Below are 16,962 nucleotides of genomic sequence, written 5' to 3'. Positions count from 1 at the left end.
ACTGAAATAATTGAACTGATGTCTGGAATGTGATTGGAGGATTTCTGGGCTTTGCTGCTGGTTCAGCTACACAGAGGCGTTCACACATCATGAATCTACCACCAAGTTTCATGGTGTAGATTCTGCTGATGTGTAGAGTTGCAGCTATCAAGTGTTTCAGCTCAAAGCTCAAATTTAGTCTATTCAAACAGTAGAACTTTCTTCCACTTTTATGAGTGACATTCAGGAAGGTTTGCAATCAGTTGTATTTTCACAAAATTTAAACCAAATAGTTTATTTAATCACTGGTAGTGATTGTTGTTGATTGACATTGCAATTGATTCACTGTTACATAACAAAAGTCAGATGAACGCCTTCAAAAGGCAGTGTATTACCAGTAATACACCAGTAATTTGTATCTTGATAAACAACAGCGATGGAGCAACAAAGAAGCCGTCCATTACTTTAACATTACATGCTCATATGTGTCAGACATTTCACAATATGCTAACTGTTAAATCTGGTGTTTTAAAGATCTTGGTTTGTCTTTAATAAAGCTCTTTAGGGACTTCAGCATTGTAATGGTTGTTGTATACACAGAATGTTGTGTTTGTAGTTACCCTTTAGGTACAGACTGGAATTTGACACAGAGTTGCCTCATAATTATGTTTATTAAACAAAACTGAAGATGAAGAGTTCAAGTGATCTTTAGAACAGGCAGGTTAAAAAGCAACAGAACACAACTCAGAACATCTGGACAGATTACAACTGCTCACTGATTATTTTAATAAGGTTACAATGCTGATAAATTACAATTACACCCTTCCACTGAACACCCGTGGAGTGCAGAAATGTTTCTTATGGCTGACTTGGCCTCGCTCATGGTGGGACTGTATCAGATTCTGCATGAAACAGATACTTGACATCCGCTTGTTTCTAAACAGGCAACAGTTACAAGATATTTGTTTTTGGTGAATAAATGATACTGATACTGGTTTAAGGTGGTGACCAAACAAAAACACAACTTCAAAGATCTGTTACTGTTGCATGTTTGTGTACAACTCACTTGGGATGTATTAGATGAGTGGTGAGAGGTAGGTTGTTGTCATCTTAACCAACCACAAGAAGGAGAAAATATAATCTATAATTAGCTCTTACAGATTTGCCTGGTGTATACGTATATTCTCATACAGCAAAACTGCCACCAAAACAAATGTATTAACCTTCATTCCAGGGAAAAAGGTGGATCTAAGACATTTACTGGATGCTGTGAAATGGTAGGTGTCACTACTCCCACTGTGAAATATATACCCTTTTTTATCCAAAGGAAATGTGTTTGATACAAACAAATGCAAGACTCAAGATTAATTAAAACCACCACTACCAGGACAACAGGATTCCATGCTGCCAGTTTTAACAGACTTGTAACTAATGACTGCCTGCATGCTAGAGCAAGTTGGTTACATGAAGTTTCTGCAGTGAGCCTCTACAGTTAAACCATTTATCGCTTGAGTAGTGAGTAGTTGTAATGCCATATTTAGTGAACTCTCCTCCTAGTGTTTAAAATAATCCTTAAAAGTGCTTCATACTGGTAAAATAGAAGAAAATATTTTGGTTGACAGCACATGGCTAACACTCTAACAAAACTTTGTAGATTGAGGCCCTTATCTGTAAATATTTGCTCCAGCTTTGGACCTTGGTTTGAAGTCAAACTATCCAGAAAAAACAGGTTTGATTCATGATTTGTGATTCTGGGCTTGTGCTCATACATATTCACTACATTTGACGTTTTAATTATTGAAGCATCCACCAAAGCCAGATGTACAACAGTCAGGAGTGCAAGGCCACTGCAGAGAAGAGGACAAACGAGTGACAGAAGCTTATGTTTACAGTATTGGAGCCAGACTCATATCAGACCAAATCAGATCAGCCATTCATCAGTTGACAGACAAAACACTGAGTTAACCTTGAACTTTGCCAAACAAAACGTAGAGTATTTCAAATCTCCAGTAAAGCCAGTGCGCTGACACCCAGCAGGACCTACTGTAGGTGCTGAGATACTAAGTATGATTCAACAATAGTACCTGACCAGCTTTACTTGCCTTCACTATTGTTGATTTTCTTCTAAGTGACTGTGCAGTCAAAGATGTACACTCTATATAATGTAACTGTTATGTAAGCAAGATAGACTGTTTACCTTGAAACAAAATCAGGAGGAAAAGGTGACACAGTTAAAACAAGGTCTCTCAACATGCCACATGAAGTATACCTGACTGGTTGACTGTGGGGTAGAGCACGGAGGACTGTTGCCACTGAGTCTGTTCACTACACAGCATGTACATTCAGGATGCATCACAAAACAACACTTGTCCCTTGCTTTCTCCTTAAATCTGTTAGCAGTGCGTCTTTCAACAGAATGTGCTGCTGAGATAGACTGTAGGGGGACATTATCCCCACAGCGGAGAGATAAGGGGATGCTCAGCAAAACAAGCGCGTCAGGGTGAAGTTGCCCCTAGTCTATCACTGCTAATGACTTAAGTTAGCATTTGTAAAAATACACATCACTAGTTGTTTGTAAGGAGCAATTTCACCGCTGTTGTGCCAGGGAGGAAGGTAGCAGGGAGAGTTCAGGGGCACGTCTGCTCAGTTCAGGGTTCGAATGGTTTCCAGCAGCTCTGGTTTGAGAAGGGTGGGGTTCTTCCCACCTGCAGCTGCAATATCTGCCTGCACAGCTGCATCCCAGGCAAAAGTGAGCAGAGCTGCAGGGACCTGAGAGAAAACATGCAGACATACGTACACATTAGCTGACCAGAGGAAACTGCACATATAGGATGGCATAAAAAACAACACTGTAACACAATTATTGTCACTACTGATACTATGTTTGATCGTTTGTTTCAGTAATGTACTCGGTAAATGATAACAACACAGATGCCCACTGCAGTTTTTCACAAACATTGCTCAAACCGCCACAAACTCTACATTTGCTGGGGACATCAGGGTGGCTCACTGATGTGTTTCTAATCATTTTTCAATAGCAATGGAGCTCTGAGGCAAACAGCTGAGTCAGACTTGGGCAGCACAGACAGCACTTGTTAGATAGATGAATTCACTGGTGGTTTCTGTCTTTTCATTGTTTATAGTAGAAAAACCTGGTGATAATCTAAAGAATGTCATGCACCAAAAATAAATAATACATGATAAATTAATGTAAGTTAGATACATTGCTTTAAGTAGGCCGCTTTCATGAGATGTCCCTGATTTTCACTCACCAAGTTACGCTCTGCGAGAGCGACTTCCTCAGCCTCCTCTAGTTTCTGACCTCCAGGAGCAATGAGCTCAAATGGCTGCCAGCCGTCCACCAGGGACTCCCGTACAAACCCAAACAACACAGGCAGCCGGTCCCACGCATAAAAGGTGCCTGAAATCACAAATAGTTTTTACCGAGTCATTACCATCTGTATGAAAAACCAACGTTCTCCAGGTTTTTAACAACCTGGAAGTTTCTTACCTTGTAGCAGGTTTCCATCAGGCAGTCTGATCCTGAGCAGGGTGTAGTTGTATTTCCTTCTCTCCCTCTGCTCCTCCTTCTCCCTCATGGCTTTTGTGCGCAGCATGGCGTTCTTCTCCACCAAATCACTCCTGAGAAACACACACAACACACACAAAGAAACACTGGGTGCAGGTTCTCTAAAATGTTAGCCTCCTTTGATGGCGTCTCCACCAATTCACAAAAATCTGTTGCAATGTACAGTCTAATAGCCAAACAATCAATATTGTTTATCAATAAATCCAGTTACTACAGCGTAGACTGGAACATTTATTAAGAGGGCGTCTGTACCTCTGCTGTTGCTCCCTCTTGAGCTCCTCTGCCGTCAGGTTGTAGAACTCTGGCGGCAGCTCGAAGCGTTGGGCGTTGGGAGAGGGTCTGAAAGCTTGGGGCTGTCTGTCCAGCTGAGCTCTGACCGGCTCTCCTCTCTGAAGACGATCCCTCCTCTCCTTCATCAACTCCAGGGCGTCGGAACTCTGCTCTGGTAGCACGAGGAACTCCTCTTCCTCCTCTGATCTCCAGGAAAGGTGAGGACAAGTGAAAATACGTAATGACAAACAAAATACCCTGCTGATATTCCTCAGAAGTGGCAAGATTAATTTACCTTGACCCTCTACAGGAAGCATAATGCTTGTGAAGCCCAAGGCCTGCAGGAACTCTCTACTGCCCTCCACAGAACGTACTTTCTCCTGAAAAAAAAAACAAAGGGATTCCATAAAATTGATCAAGATATTATTAGTTCTAGGTCAAAAAATAAAATTGGATAAAAAAAAATACTAGGACTCTACTTTCTTACTCACCTGGAACACCTTGTTGCTGAGTTTAATCTTCCTGTATTTCTCCTCTGAGGGACACTTACATATATTATCGACATACCTGTTGAAAAAACAATAAAGAAATATGAAAAACAGCATTCTTTAAAATATTATGTCAATGAGGAGATCATCCCTAGTTAAACATAATCTTTCAACAGTGATTAGTATTATTATCAGTCACTCAAAGTGTCTTACTTGCTTATGATGTCCACAGCAGCTTTCACTTTCTCTCTGTCTTTGTTAAACGTATGGATCATCATAACAGAGGCCTCAACTGCATCCTCCTCAAACCGCTGACAGTGAAGACACAGTATGTTTTATTAACAGTACATCATTTCAATTGGCATTAGTGTGTTTCAAACACATTCTAATCTCAACCACAACAAGAACAAATGATGATATCTTAGGACGTACCATTAAAATGGCCTCTTTAATGTGTATTTCCCTCTCACTCTTAGTTAAAGTGGCCCCCGTTAGTGGACAGGTGAAATACACACCTGACACTGAAAGACAGGCGGGATCTTTCACTGGCACTTTGGATTCCTGGAGAGAAATTGTCATTCATCACCATGAGCCGGATATAATCTTGATAGTGTCACTTCAGAGACCTTGATTTAACCCGACAAATCAGTGTCATACTGTACATACCTCTGCTACTGCTGCCTTATCTTTCTCAGCCAATGAAGCTGCCTCTGCCTCCAGTTCTCTTTTGACTACAAGCACATACAGAAAGTCACACAATTATATGTCTCTTCTAGTGACCCGTGTATTTAGCATAATCAACAGATAATCAAACCCTTAGCTAGCAGTCTAACACACAGAAAAAATGGACTACTGGCCAAAGAAAAACCACTACACTTTTATAATTGTGGACTGATCATAGGCACTAAAAAAAAAAAAAGACCACCAGGCTCAGGGATGCAGTAATATGGTTTTTAAGTTAATGTCAGCAATCTCAGTTATCCTAGATGTGCAAAGAATTGTAATGACATGTATTTTCCACAAAGCAGAAAAGCCTTTTTAATGGTCATTAAGTGGCTTTCAACAAGAGGCTACAACAGTTTTTGTCTGTTGTTAACTTTCAATTTGTATTCCAGTAGAAGTCCACAAACACACAGTCACACAATTGGTTCAAATACTATGAGTAAAATTAGTACTGGAGTCACATGAGTGTGACTTTCTATGACCAACAGTCTGGTGGCAATGGCCAATCCATAACTTGCATCTTAAATTATAACTACTGTATGTTTTCATTATCAAAACCTCTCACCCTAATCTGAATAAGGCTCCATGTCCCCAAGCCTTTTACCACAACTGCATGTAATGACTTAACCAAAGCAACTTTACTCAAAGCATTCATGTCCCATTATCCAAAAACAATAAAAGTCTGGCTTCAGACACCACCCAGAGTGAATCACTGTAATGTTACGGCTGTCATGTCTCACCCTGGTTCCTGATGGCGTCGTGAGAGGTGTGGACCTTCGGCCGTGACTGCTGTTCAATCCTGGCCAGAGCTGCGGCTCCAGCCCTCTGAGCTCCTTCACTGGGAGCATAGCGGTTCTGCTGCTTGGCACTGGAGCTGCTCTGCGACACCTCCGGCTTGGTACTGTGGAGTTATGAGGACAGAAAAGCGAAGTTAAGGAGACATGTTATGACCTAACGCTGGGCCCTAGGTCGCCCTCCCCAAATAAAAGCTAACCCAGAGTATTTCATTTGCTAACGACAACACTGACACTGATATAGCCAATTATCTAATGAACAGTTTAATCCTGGGTCGCCTAGTCAACGTTGAGAGGTCAATTTACGTTACTCAGACCATCGGCTAAATGAGCTTGGTCAAGGATTAACTGTTAGCTGCCCTGAAATTAGATGGGCGCCTCCCACTGTCCTGAGTATTATGTAATCAATCTGCTAACAGTGATAGACATTACAAGCTATACTCGCACACAATGAAAATCACTGCTCAACAGCTTAACAACACACCAATAACGGCCCAGTAATAATTAACGACCAGCAGCTAGCTGTCAGCTAGCTCGATTTTGCAAACCGTTGGCTAGTTAGCTATGTAGCTAGCTGTGGTTAGCACTGTAACAGCTGTGAAAAGTTCGCTACTTGCCTGGTATCTTCTGTTAGCTTTTTTCCAGGTCCTGCGGATTTAAATTTAATGTCTCTCTTAAAATCATCGAAAAGCTTCTTCATTTCCTTGAGCAGTCAGTAGAAATGTGGCAGATGAAACAGAGCACCTAGCTGTCTAAGCTAGGAGGAGGACCAAAACAATATTGTACCTGATGACTGCAAACTGTTTCCGCCTCGAAGATGGCCGTGTCGCCACCGTGTGGCTGAGTTGAACACTGAGGAATAAAAAGGATATAGTGTTATTTATTAAATGATTGTCTCGTGGATACTTGAGTGACTGACCAAACGTAGCAAGATCATAGTTATTCTGAACAAATACATGGTCGCTCTTTTTCAGCTTGTCCAGTGCAAACAAGTGCGCTCAGCACTGTCTGTTACCACTCTGCCGTCAAGCACGTCCTCTCTTATTTTTCATAGCCCCTGTGGATCAGGCCCTTCACTTTATGCTATCATATCCACAAACTGTGATACATGTGCATCCTGACTGAGCAGTTACTCAAAGAGCTCCTGTACAGTCAGTTCTCACAATACCTACATGGATGAAACCCCAAGATGAGATGATGTCACCATAACAAAGTTCCTATAATGGTTATGACCGTAGGCAGTGACGTGAGGAGAGTAGAGAATTCGATGGTTGCTATGTGTTGTCTTCAGGTGCATTCTCATGTGACCTCATGTAACTGTTCTGACTTGATGTGACATAACGTGATGTGATCGATGCAAACGTGGCGTTTTCTTGTTGCAGCTGGTCAGAATGAAGGTAAATAAATTTTAAATGTACAGTGTTACTCCAAAAAGCAACCAGTAACTAAGGTGCTCAAAAGATGCAATAGTAGTGGTATAAAATATTTCAAACATGTAAATATTCCCCTTTGTAAATTACAAGTACCTGAAAACTGTATGTAAGCAAACTAGAGTAAATGTTACTTTCCACCTCTGTTGACATTTTGCTTCTCTAATAAGCAGTCTTCCAAATCTGTCCAGAATTTCTGCACAGCCAAAGCTCTCTCTGACATTGGGACAACTTAAATTTACGAGGATCACCTGAAAGCAGCCGTACACACACACGTTCCCAGCGCCGCCGGTAGTGCCACGTCAAACGTGACGTAGCAGGAGGTGTAGTCCGGTTGGGAGGCGTCGTAACCAGTACCAGAAACCTCTCAGACACTGGCATTAATGGTCTTGAAGCCCAGAGGAGTGCTTGAGAGAGGTGAGACTTGAATATTTCATTCATAATATCTTTAACGTTTTCACTGAGTTGATAGTTAGACGGATAGCTGCTAGCATCTGCTCTGCTCCGGTTGTTGCCGCTGTCAGTCGCGTGCTGCTCCTGCTGAAGACAACGGCTAACCACGGTGACTGATAAATGTAACTCAGCCAGACGATAGACAGAAATTCAGTCTTATTGTGAATGGTAGCGTGTAGTAACAGCAATCTGACTCATTTCACCACGCTATGTCTCTGCTGAGAGTTCATTGAGGCATGCTTGCTGTGTTTTGGTGGGGAGAATAGCCTTAACTTTAAAATCCTCTGTGAAACTTGACAAAACCTCCCGAAGACCTAAAATCTGAACGATTTATTAATATTTAAAATCTGAATTATATTATGGTTAATGTCTGACAGCTAGCACTTTCAAGTAAATCAATGGGCGTATGTTACTGTTGCCCTCAGCATCCCATTCAAATGTTAAAAAGTCCCCTCCAGTAATATTGTGAGGATTTCCTGGTCCAGCAAGCTGCTCATTGTGGGTGTTGGTTCAAACAAAGAGTGAACTTTATCCTTACGGCAATTACTTAAATTATGCGTTTACATACAGTTCCTGTTTAAAATGCAAATGTCACATATTGCCACTGGTTGCACTAGTCTTACCAGCAGTTGCCAGGGAGGATTGTAGGAATACTAAGGTCATGAGTCCAATTTACAAAAAAAACAACTCCACCCACCAAAAAATATTTCAACCAGCCATCAACCAAATGCTGTAAACGTTATCCTCCTTCATTATGGCCAGGTACCAGGTGTGTAACTTTGAGGAATATCAAATTCCTTTCCTTGTGAATGAATTCATGTAGTTTCCTCCTTAATGTAATCAAATGATCTCCTCCAGGAAATGACCTCACCTCTCATCCCATGTTTTTGTCTGTGTTTCAGTGTGGCAGACTTAATCAAAACCACTGTTGATCATGGACCCCAGCACCAGCGGACTCACCCAGAGGTTGGCTGAAGCCGGCCAGTCTCACCTCCTGCAGTTCTGGAATGACCTGAGCCCTGAGGAGCAGGTCGACTTGACCCACGACCTCCAGGGGATGGACTTTAAAGAGATCAGTGGATTCTTCAAGAACGCCATGGAGACGTCCGGCAGCAGCAAACATGAGAAGATGGACGCCCGCATGGAGCCGGTGCCCCGGGAGGTGCTAGGGAGTGTGACGAGGGACAGGGAGAGTCTCAAAGACTGGGAGCTAGTAGGTGAGCACCTTTGAAAGTGTTACTGCCCACAGAATATTTATTCATGCAGCTACTCCCTGATAGTCTGCTTTATGTTATAATGGCAGTGTTTTATTGGATTTATTACAGTGTCATACAGTCAGAGAGAGATGGGTGCAATTATCAGTTGTTAAACAAGACTAGCCTAGTTACTGCATGCACAATATTATCTAGAGAGACTGCAGCCTAGCAATTAAGTTTTGTTCTTTCAAATACCCAATGATTGCTCACAGGTGACAGGAGAGATTTTCTGGTATCAGCCTGGGAAGCCTAGAGGGGATTAAAACATCACACTGAAACCCAGATGCTATGATATAAAGATGGGTCTGTGTGCTTATGTAACAGCTTATCCCAAAGTCCCAACTGAGTAGCATCAGAAACTCCCCATTTTCCTGCTGTGTGGTTTTCAAAACTCACAAACTACTCCCAGTCTCAGTCTCCAGCGTAGATTTGAAACATGAGTAAGTCAGCTTGCATTGTTCATTATGCTTTACGCAATCCCTCTTGCAGTGGGGGTCTGACCATTCAGTGAGATTTTTTTTTCCTGGGGGAGGATGACAGTGGAGGTAGGCAGAGGAGAACATCTGGTTTTAATTTGGGCCTGACGTAAATAGAGTTGCTGCTTGACCCTCGTTCATGAGGTCATCCTGCCTTGTTGGGACCAAATCTGTGTACAGGGTGTGGTGTGTGTGTATAAGTGAGTGTGTTTGTAGGTCTGTGAATGTAGTCAAAGTCTAGCAGGCCCCCGCCCAGTATATGGGTATAAACTATGTCTTATGGCACTCACAAGAAGGAAGAGTTTGGATATTAAGTCACGTAGCAGGAGTTTATGTAATATGAACTGGAACCATTATAAACCATTGAACCAATGGACCACAATAAAGGCAATCAGATGCATGGGCAGGGTTATTAGATTTCAGTTCAGAGCTAATTTAGTATGTAACATTGCTAAAGTCCTGTAGGACTTGTCATAAAATGTTGGGCAACTGCTTATTAAATTTTATTAATAAATTGTATCAGCATTGTTTCGGTTTGTTGTTATTTATCTAAGATGTTCTTACAAAGACAATAAGGCTGCACTATGGCCATCATTAGAGATTAGATATTGTACTGGTAAATTGAGATCATATTCCATCATATCAGTGTATAGACATACTGTAGATATGTTTTGCTGTCTTAAATAGACTTTAAAGGACACATACTCTTAAGTAATCTGATGTTAATGTTACTGTTTAACAGCTCAAACTGTTCTGCTCTGTGCCCCTTCAGGTCTTCAGTGCGTCTCTCAGAGTAAAGTTGCGGCCCTGCTGCTGGCTGGAGGCCAAGGAACCAGACTAGGGGTCTCTTACCCCAAAGGCATGTACGACGTGGGGCTGCCATCCCACAAAACCCTCTTTCAGATCCAGGCTGAACGCATTCTGAAACTGCAACAGCTGGCTGAGCAGAAGCACAAAATCAAGTGCTGTATTCCCTGGTAAGACATTGTGTTGTGCTTTGGGAGGTTATTTTGGAAGAGTTGACTAAGGCATTTTAGTTACTGAGCCTTTCAGCTGAATCTGCTGCATTATTTGCGAAAAATAAACAGATCTAAGCGATGAAATACTGTGTCTTTATTCATTTAAGAAGAGCTAAAAACATTTGTCCCAGTTGTGTTTGCATGTCGACTAACTGGGTCAAATCACTGTGAGCATCAAAGGAAACTTAATCAAGAGAGTTATGTTACTGGAAACAGATTAGTTCCCTGTGGAGCAGGGAGGGTTTGAATGATAGAGATACCAGGAAGGCAGTGGAGTGCACAAAGTCTTTATAACGCTGCAGTTAGGGATTAACAGTAACTGAAGCTTATGTCTGAAATGGAAGAATGATATAATGGTCAGTAGCTTGGATTCTGTAAGGAAGCTGTTTCTTTTTTATTGTCTGCCATATAGTTGAACCTTTTATGTTCCTGTCTGGGGGAGAGGTCAGCTTAGTTTTAAGTCTTGTTTTTGTGAATGGCCTCTGAAGAAGAAGATTTTTATTTACTTGGAATTATTTTACTAAGCATGTATCCCCCTCTCCCTCAGATACTTGTTTTACTCTTGTAAAAAAATCTTTAAAATAGAAAGGAATATAAACAGTGCATGAATCAGTATTAAGTTCCTTCTCTGTTGCCTTCAGGTACATCATGACCAGTGGGAGGACGATGGAGTCCACAAAGGACTTCTTCTCACAACATAACTACTTTGGCTTAGACAAGAACAACATCATCTTCTTTCAGCAGGGCATGCTTCCAGCCATGGACTACAACGGCAAGATCATCTTGGAGAATAAAGGAAAACTCTCCATGGCCCCTGGTAAGCTCCCTCAGGATTTGTGATTTCTGGCTTTGGTTGTGTATGAGAGCCAAGTGGAGTTCTTGTGTTTCAAACAAGTCTGTCTGTGCTTGTGTCTCAGATGGAAACGGGGGTCTTTACAGAGCTCTGGGGAACCAGGGCATCATGGATGACATGGAGCGGAGGGGGATCAAGTTCATCCATGTGTATTGTGTAGATAACATCCTGGTCAAAGTGGCAGACCCCGCCTTTGTGGGTTTCTGTGTGCAGAAGGGAGCGGACTGTGGAGCTAAGGTTGGTCATACCCCCTGCTCTTTCTGTCTGTAGCTGGGATCTCTGCTGCTCATGAGATGAATTATAGGGCTATTCTGGTATGAAACTGAATTATTATTTCAGTTTTAAAGATCCTAATGTTTTGGTTTCATAGTGTTACTTTTTAACGCCACAATACCTGAATTGTGATGCTGCATAAGGTAGCAACTTTTACATTTATTTTTGTAATAATAATGACGCTTAGTTGTGTTCTGCATGGCAGTAAAAAAGTCTTCCAGGTACATCAGATACTACATTAAACAAAAAAATAAGATTAACAAAGGTTGACACAGTAGCTGACTTATTATATTCCTGTTATAAAATTGATTGATAGAATGGTCCTTGGCTGTAACATTGATAAGCTCATCTTTTATCAGTCCAGGAAGTCATAATGACATTTTGAATGCACTCAATGGATATATCCTCTCAAATGAGGCCAAGAAGTGTCAATACTAGTAGTTCAAATACTGAAATGTGTAATAAGTGTGACTTAACAAGTGAACAAACTACGTCAGCAGTCGAGCCATGGATGCTGAATGTGATCCAGTTTGATCAGTCATTCCAGTTTGTTAAATTCCAGGAGGTCCCTTACAGTGATGGCTGTAGAATAATATCTCTCGAGTGAGTTGCAGTGTTGTATTAAGAGGTGTGGTCGGTTTGCTGTCACAACAGTTTTAACTGTCGAGTTTCTACTCAGCCGCACCTCCTGCAGCTCACCACTGGGTGGCGATACAGGCCACTTTGTCTCCTCCTGAAGTCTTTTTGAGCAGTAAATTCATTATAGCTTTCTAGGAAATTTGAGGGTTGAGCCCAGAATCTTCCCCCACTTTTCATCATGGTCTCAGATGACATGAGTGTTTTGAGAAGATGACACTTTTTCCTAAACAGTTTCTTTGGACAGAGTGTACTCTCATTTTGGGGAGGGAAAAATGCTTTTCAGGGTACAGTGGTTGAACTGGAAACCTTTCCACTAGCAGTTTTCATGATTAATTATAACTTTTCTTCATTTTTTTTTTCATAATCTTTTCATTTTTGTGTAGGTAGTAACATGTATAAGTAAAGCTAACATACTGTACATGAATAAATAGTTGGGAAGCGACTCAGAACAGGTCTGTCGGTTTGAGATAAGTTAAGGAAGGAGATTGATCTGCAAAAAATGTTTCTTATATTCCAGTGATTTGTCCTCTCTTACATATTTAGTGAATCAAAAAAGACGAAGACAAAGTTACACATGACTCCATACGAAGCTAAAATCCAAATTAGCATGAGATGAAGATATTCAAATACATGGAGACATTATCTTTTCTGTCTTACAATTTCTACAGTACAAAGCAAAAACTGTATGTGATACAGTCTTGATGGTTGAAACCTAAGGGACAACATGGGTCCAGACTGTGAGTGATTTTTAAATAAGACCATCGAAACCATTTAAACATAGATATTTTCTGATGGTATATTATTGTTATTCTACATATCTTATCAAAAATGCAATATTGACTTCGACTGTATGATTTGGGGAGCCTGTTCAGAGTAGTTGGGATCTGGTGGGGGTAAACATGTGTGTTAATGCTCTAAAGTGAAACAAAGGAGGAGGTGATACATGACTGCCCACATCCTCTACAGATTTAGCAGTGACAAGGACCTCAATGTGAGGGGACTTTTGATGGAAAAATTGAGCTGATATTACAAAAAACACTTGGTTGCTTGGGTTACAAGTTACTTGTCAGTTGGCTTGTGAAACACAGAGTGGTGTATTACTTTTGACATCATGGATCTGTTGTTGTAAAAGTTGTTTGAGTTGTTGTTGCCAAGGATGCCACCAATGGCAGATTCAAACAGTAAACCAGACAGGGCAGGCTTGTAAGTATTAGGAAACTGTTGTTAAGGTCGTAACAAGATCAAATATGTTGTTATTGTTCTCCCGCTTGAGCAACAGGATGTGACATTTGTGACTAATTATTGCCATGAGGTTCTCCTGCATAGGTTTTGAAATGAATTAAACACCATGGCAACCTCACGTTTCCTGGTTTTCCTAGTTCATCGTGTCACAGTTTTGCTTCCACATCTTCATTAAAATCTCATTAACTGGGTTAACTAGTTAACTTCTGTTTCAAAATGTAAGATCTGTGCATCTGAACTTCTTGTAGACTGGCTGCGTCTAGGCACCATATTTTTCGGCAGTACCACACTGAAGTGAATTTTTACATTCACTGTGTTTTCCAGCTAACACAGAATCAAATGAAATATTTGACTGAATCCAGACCCTGCTCCTGTATGACATTATGAGTTGTGCGGTGGAGCAGAGATGGAAGGATCAGATCAGAGCAGAGTCCCACCCTCCCATCATAAATTACTAAGCTCCACTACAGTTCATGTGGCTTCACCCCTCCTACCCCTCACCCCACCCCGCTCACCAACCTCCTCATCAGGACTCTACTCTGTCATTAAGGACCAACAGATGGGGAGAGGGTTTTTTTTTTTTTTTTTCATTTGGTGTAGGCTTTAACTCTCTGGCCGCAGAAAGTGAAAGTTTGAAGGGGCAATGTCCAAAGTACCAATTTGATAATTTCATTGTCTCCTCCTTCTGGCTACAGTTTTTGTTCAGCAATTTATATTTCTTATAAAATCAATTTTCCAGGTGGTGGAGAAAACCAATCCAACCGAGGCGGTGGGAGTGGTCTGCAAGGTGGATGGGCGTTACCAGGTGGTGGAGTACAGCGAGATCACCCTGGCGACCGCCGAGAAGCGCAGCGCTGACGGTCGACTGATGTTCAATGCAGGAAACGTGGCCAATCACTTCTTCAGCTTTTCCTTCCTCAGAGATGTAGTCCAGTAAGACTAATGCTCACTGAACATTTTTCTGTGGCTCTGGTTGCCTCTGGCATGAAAAGCAGCTCACCATGATCATACAGTAAATGTGCAGCAAGCTCTTTCTTTTTTTTTTCCCTATTTTCATCTATCAGGAAGTACGAGCCAAAGCTGCAGCACCACGTGGCCCAGAAGAAGATCCCATATGTGGATACTCAGGGTCAACTAATCAAACCAGACAAACCAAATGGGATTAAAATGGAAAAATTCGTCTTTGACATCTTCCAGTTTGCCAAGTGAGTTACAGTGCATTTTTTCCACAGAGGGCACAGAGTGTGTGTGTGTGACAGTGTCAGGCATCATAACTCAAACTGAAAGTATTAAGAACACAATGGATATCTTATGCTTCTTTTTGAGAGGTGTCTGGTTTGCATATGTTCTTATGGCAAGCCTCCGAGTCTGGATATTGACTGGTCCTTGATCTGTCCTTCCATGCATGAACTTTTTCCAGCCCCAATCCCTATCCACCAGCCTCTGTCATGCCATTGCTCCGAGGTCTGGTCCAGCAGACCGGGTCCTGCCAGGCTCTTTGCAGGAGGATGGAGGTTTATGAGCTGTTCACTCATTCCACCTCATCCAGTGTTACATGACATCAGCTCTGAGTCAGGCTGCTACTAATAGAACTTTACATCTAATGAAAGGATTCCTGTAATGATTGACTGATGGAAAAACACTGCAGACATGTCCAGCTTCCTTCAAGGTTTATTCACTGTAGTTCAAAGGAGAAATGATGTGAAATAGTTTTTGGTGTTGCTGAGGAGATGGATTACAGTTGTGCCCAGACTGGCAGACTGGCAGCTCTAGCAGAATCCAGATGGGCTGACTCACTCTGCAGCTCGATTTTTAAAAGGTCCCACTGTTTTCTGTTCTTCTCTCTGTACTGTTTGGTCTGGGCTCTCGTAGTCTGTTGTGGGGCCACATGTGCCATATATTATCTGTGTCTTACTCACAGGGGCATCGCACATTTGTTGCTGTTCACTGGCCAAGTGTTGGTAATGCATCCTTCAGTAGCTTCTACTATGTAATGCATCTTTTGTGGCTTTTTATTGTGTAACAGAGCATGTGGCCTGATTAGTGTGTATCAATCCTGCAGGACCAGAGCTGTAGTGACCACACTCAGTGTGTGTAGCATCATGTGACACACAAACTAAGTTATGAACAGCTATAAAAGAATGAATACATTTTTCCAACCAAGGACAGTGCCCTTATTACAGGAAAAATTTGTTCACACATTCACCTGAAATTTGTCCCATATCAACTTGTGTTGAGTTTTCAGCTTTGTGTCATTGCATTATCAGATAATCAGTGCCAACAAGATTCAGTTTTTCATGCCAACCATCTGCCTCGATTACGACAAACAGACTGATGAGATGCAGAGCAAGCCAGGGCAGCTACTAGCAATTTATTGCCTCATAAACAATTGATGATTTTTTTTTTCAATTTATTAACATATTCATGAATATAAACCTATTTATTGTCAGAAAATAGTTAAATGTGCCAATCTCTCATAGCCCAATCTGACATCCTCACCTGGCTTGTTTTGTTAACAAACAGTCCAAAACCCAAAGTACTTAACTTACAGTTACTTACTTATAAAACAGAGAAAGCAGCAAATCTTCTATTTGAAAGGCTGGTACTTGAGAATGTTTGCTTTGAAATGGATAATTATCAAATTGTTGTTCATTAACTTTTAGTTCATCAATCACCTAATGACATTATTTCATTCCAGTTCTCGGTAGTCTGTGCTGATGCTCCTTGCCTGTGCGCGGATTTGATGTCGTGTGTTTCCAACAGGACATTTGTTGTGTATGAAGTGCTACGGGAGGACGAGTTCTCCCACTGAAGAATGCGGACAGCCAGGACGGAAAGGACACCCCCACCACAGCCAGACACGCCCTCATGTCCCCACCACACCGCTGGGTGCTCAACGCCGGGGGCCACTTCATCGACGAGAACGGCAGACGCGTGCCTGCCATACCCAGGTGACCACAACCAGCCAGCCGGCCAGCTAAAACACACCATTGTGCATGTCATGTCACTTCACAGGACAAACACACTTCATGTGTAGCATGAAAGCAGAAGCAGGTTCCTCGTGGTCATTCCCACCTTCCAGACACTCTCCACACTTTGTGTACAAACTGTATTCATTGGCTTTTTTTTGTTGTGTTAGCAACATCATATTCTTTTAGCCTCACACTCTCACTTCCCTTTCTCTCATGCTTGGTCTTGCTCCTGTGTGTCCCGTGCAATGTTTCCAGAGACGGAGCAGCAGGCAGTGTCACAGATGATGGCAACAGAAAGTAATTATCCCCCTGCAGTACTGAGTGCATGGTGATGGGGTTTTGGCTTTCTTACCTCTCTCAGACATGTTAACGCTACTTCTGATTCTTGATGTCCCCTTTCCTTCATTACCACTGAAAACAGGAATCCGAGAGGACACATGCCAGGCGGCAGCAATTTCTCTGTGTCTTCACAGTCAGTTGTGATGAAGGAAATGACAGCGAGGATC

At 41.8% G+C, this 16,962-nt stretch overlaps 2 protein-coding genes across 2 annotated transcripts; one reads left to right on the top strand and one right to left on the bottom strand.

Moving 5' to 3' along the window:
• Positions 1 to 631: 631 nt before the first annotated feature.
• On the bottom strand, positions 632 to 6,669 carry LOC108894375 (UBX domain-containing protein 6). Its single transcript, XM_018693010.2, has 11 exons — positions 6,461 to 6,669; positions 5,790 to 5,950; positions 4,993 to 5,057; positions 4,759 to 4,887; positions 4,540 to 4,637; positions 4,330 to 4,405; positions 4,134 to 4,218; positions 3,821 to 4,040; positions 3,491 to 3,621; positions 3,252 to 3,400; positions 632 to 2,748 (listed from the first exon to the last, which is right to left on the bottom strand). Exons 1-11 carry the CDS (start codon positions 6,541 to 6,543, stop codon positions 2,623 to 2,625), a joined length of 1,323 nt encoding a protein of 440 aa, XP_018548526.1. The 5' UTR covers positions 6,544 to 6,669; the 3' UTR covers positions 632 to 2,622.
• An 896-nt stretch (positions 6,670 to 7,565) lies between these two features.
• On the top strand, positions 7,566 to 16,753 carry LOC108894376 (UDP-N-acetylhexosamine pyrophosphorylase-like; the record flags this gene model as incomplete). The annotated part of the gene is given in 10 exon segments (XM_018693011.2): positions 7,566 to 7,690; positions 8,629 to 8,943; positions 10,231 to 10,435; positions 11,119 to 11,294; positions 11,395 to 11,567; positions 14,224 to 14,417; positions 14,549 to 14,689; positions 16,248 to 16,285; positions 16,288 to 16,435; positions 16,712 to 16,753. Coding segments are annotated over 9 exon segments (1,400 nt in total), but the record flags the coding sequence as incomplete, so codon positions are not given.
• Positions 16,754 to 16,962: the final 209 nt, after the last annotated feature.

Source organism: Lates calcarifer, unplaced genomic scaffold (genome assembly GCF_001640805.2).
Source record: "Lates calcarifer isolate ASB-BC8 unplaced genomic scaffold, TLL_Latcal_v3 _unitig_321_quiver_1140, whole genome shotgun sequence".
Lineage (NCBI taxonomy): Eukaryota > Metazoa > Chordata > Actinopteri > Centropomidae > Lates > Lates calcarifer.
The sequence above is the reverse complement of the archived record's forward strand: the minus strand, read 5'-3'. Positions and strand labels throughout refer to the sequence as shown.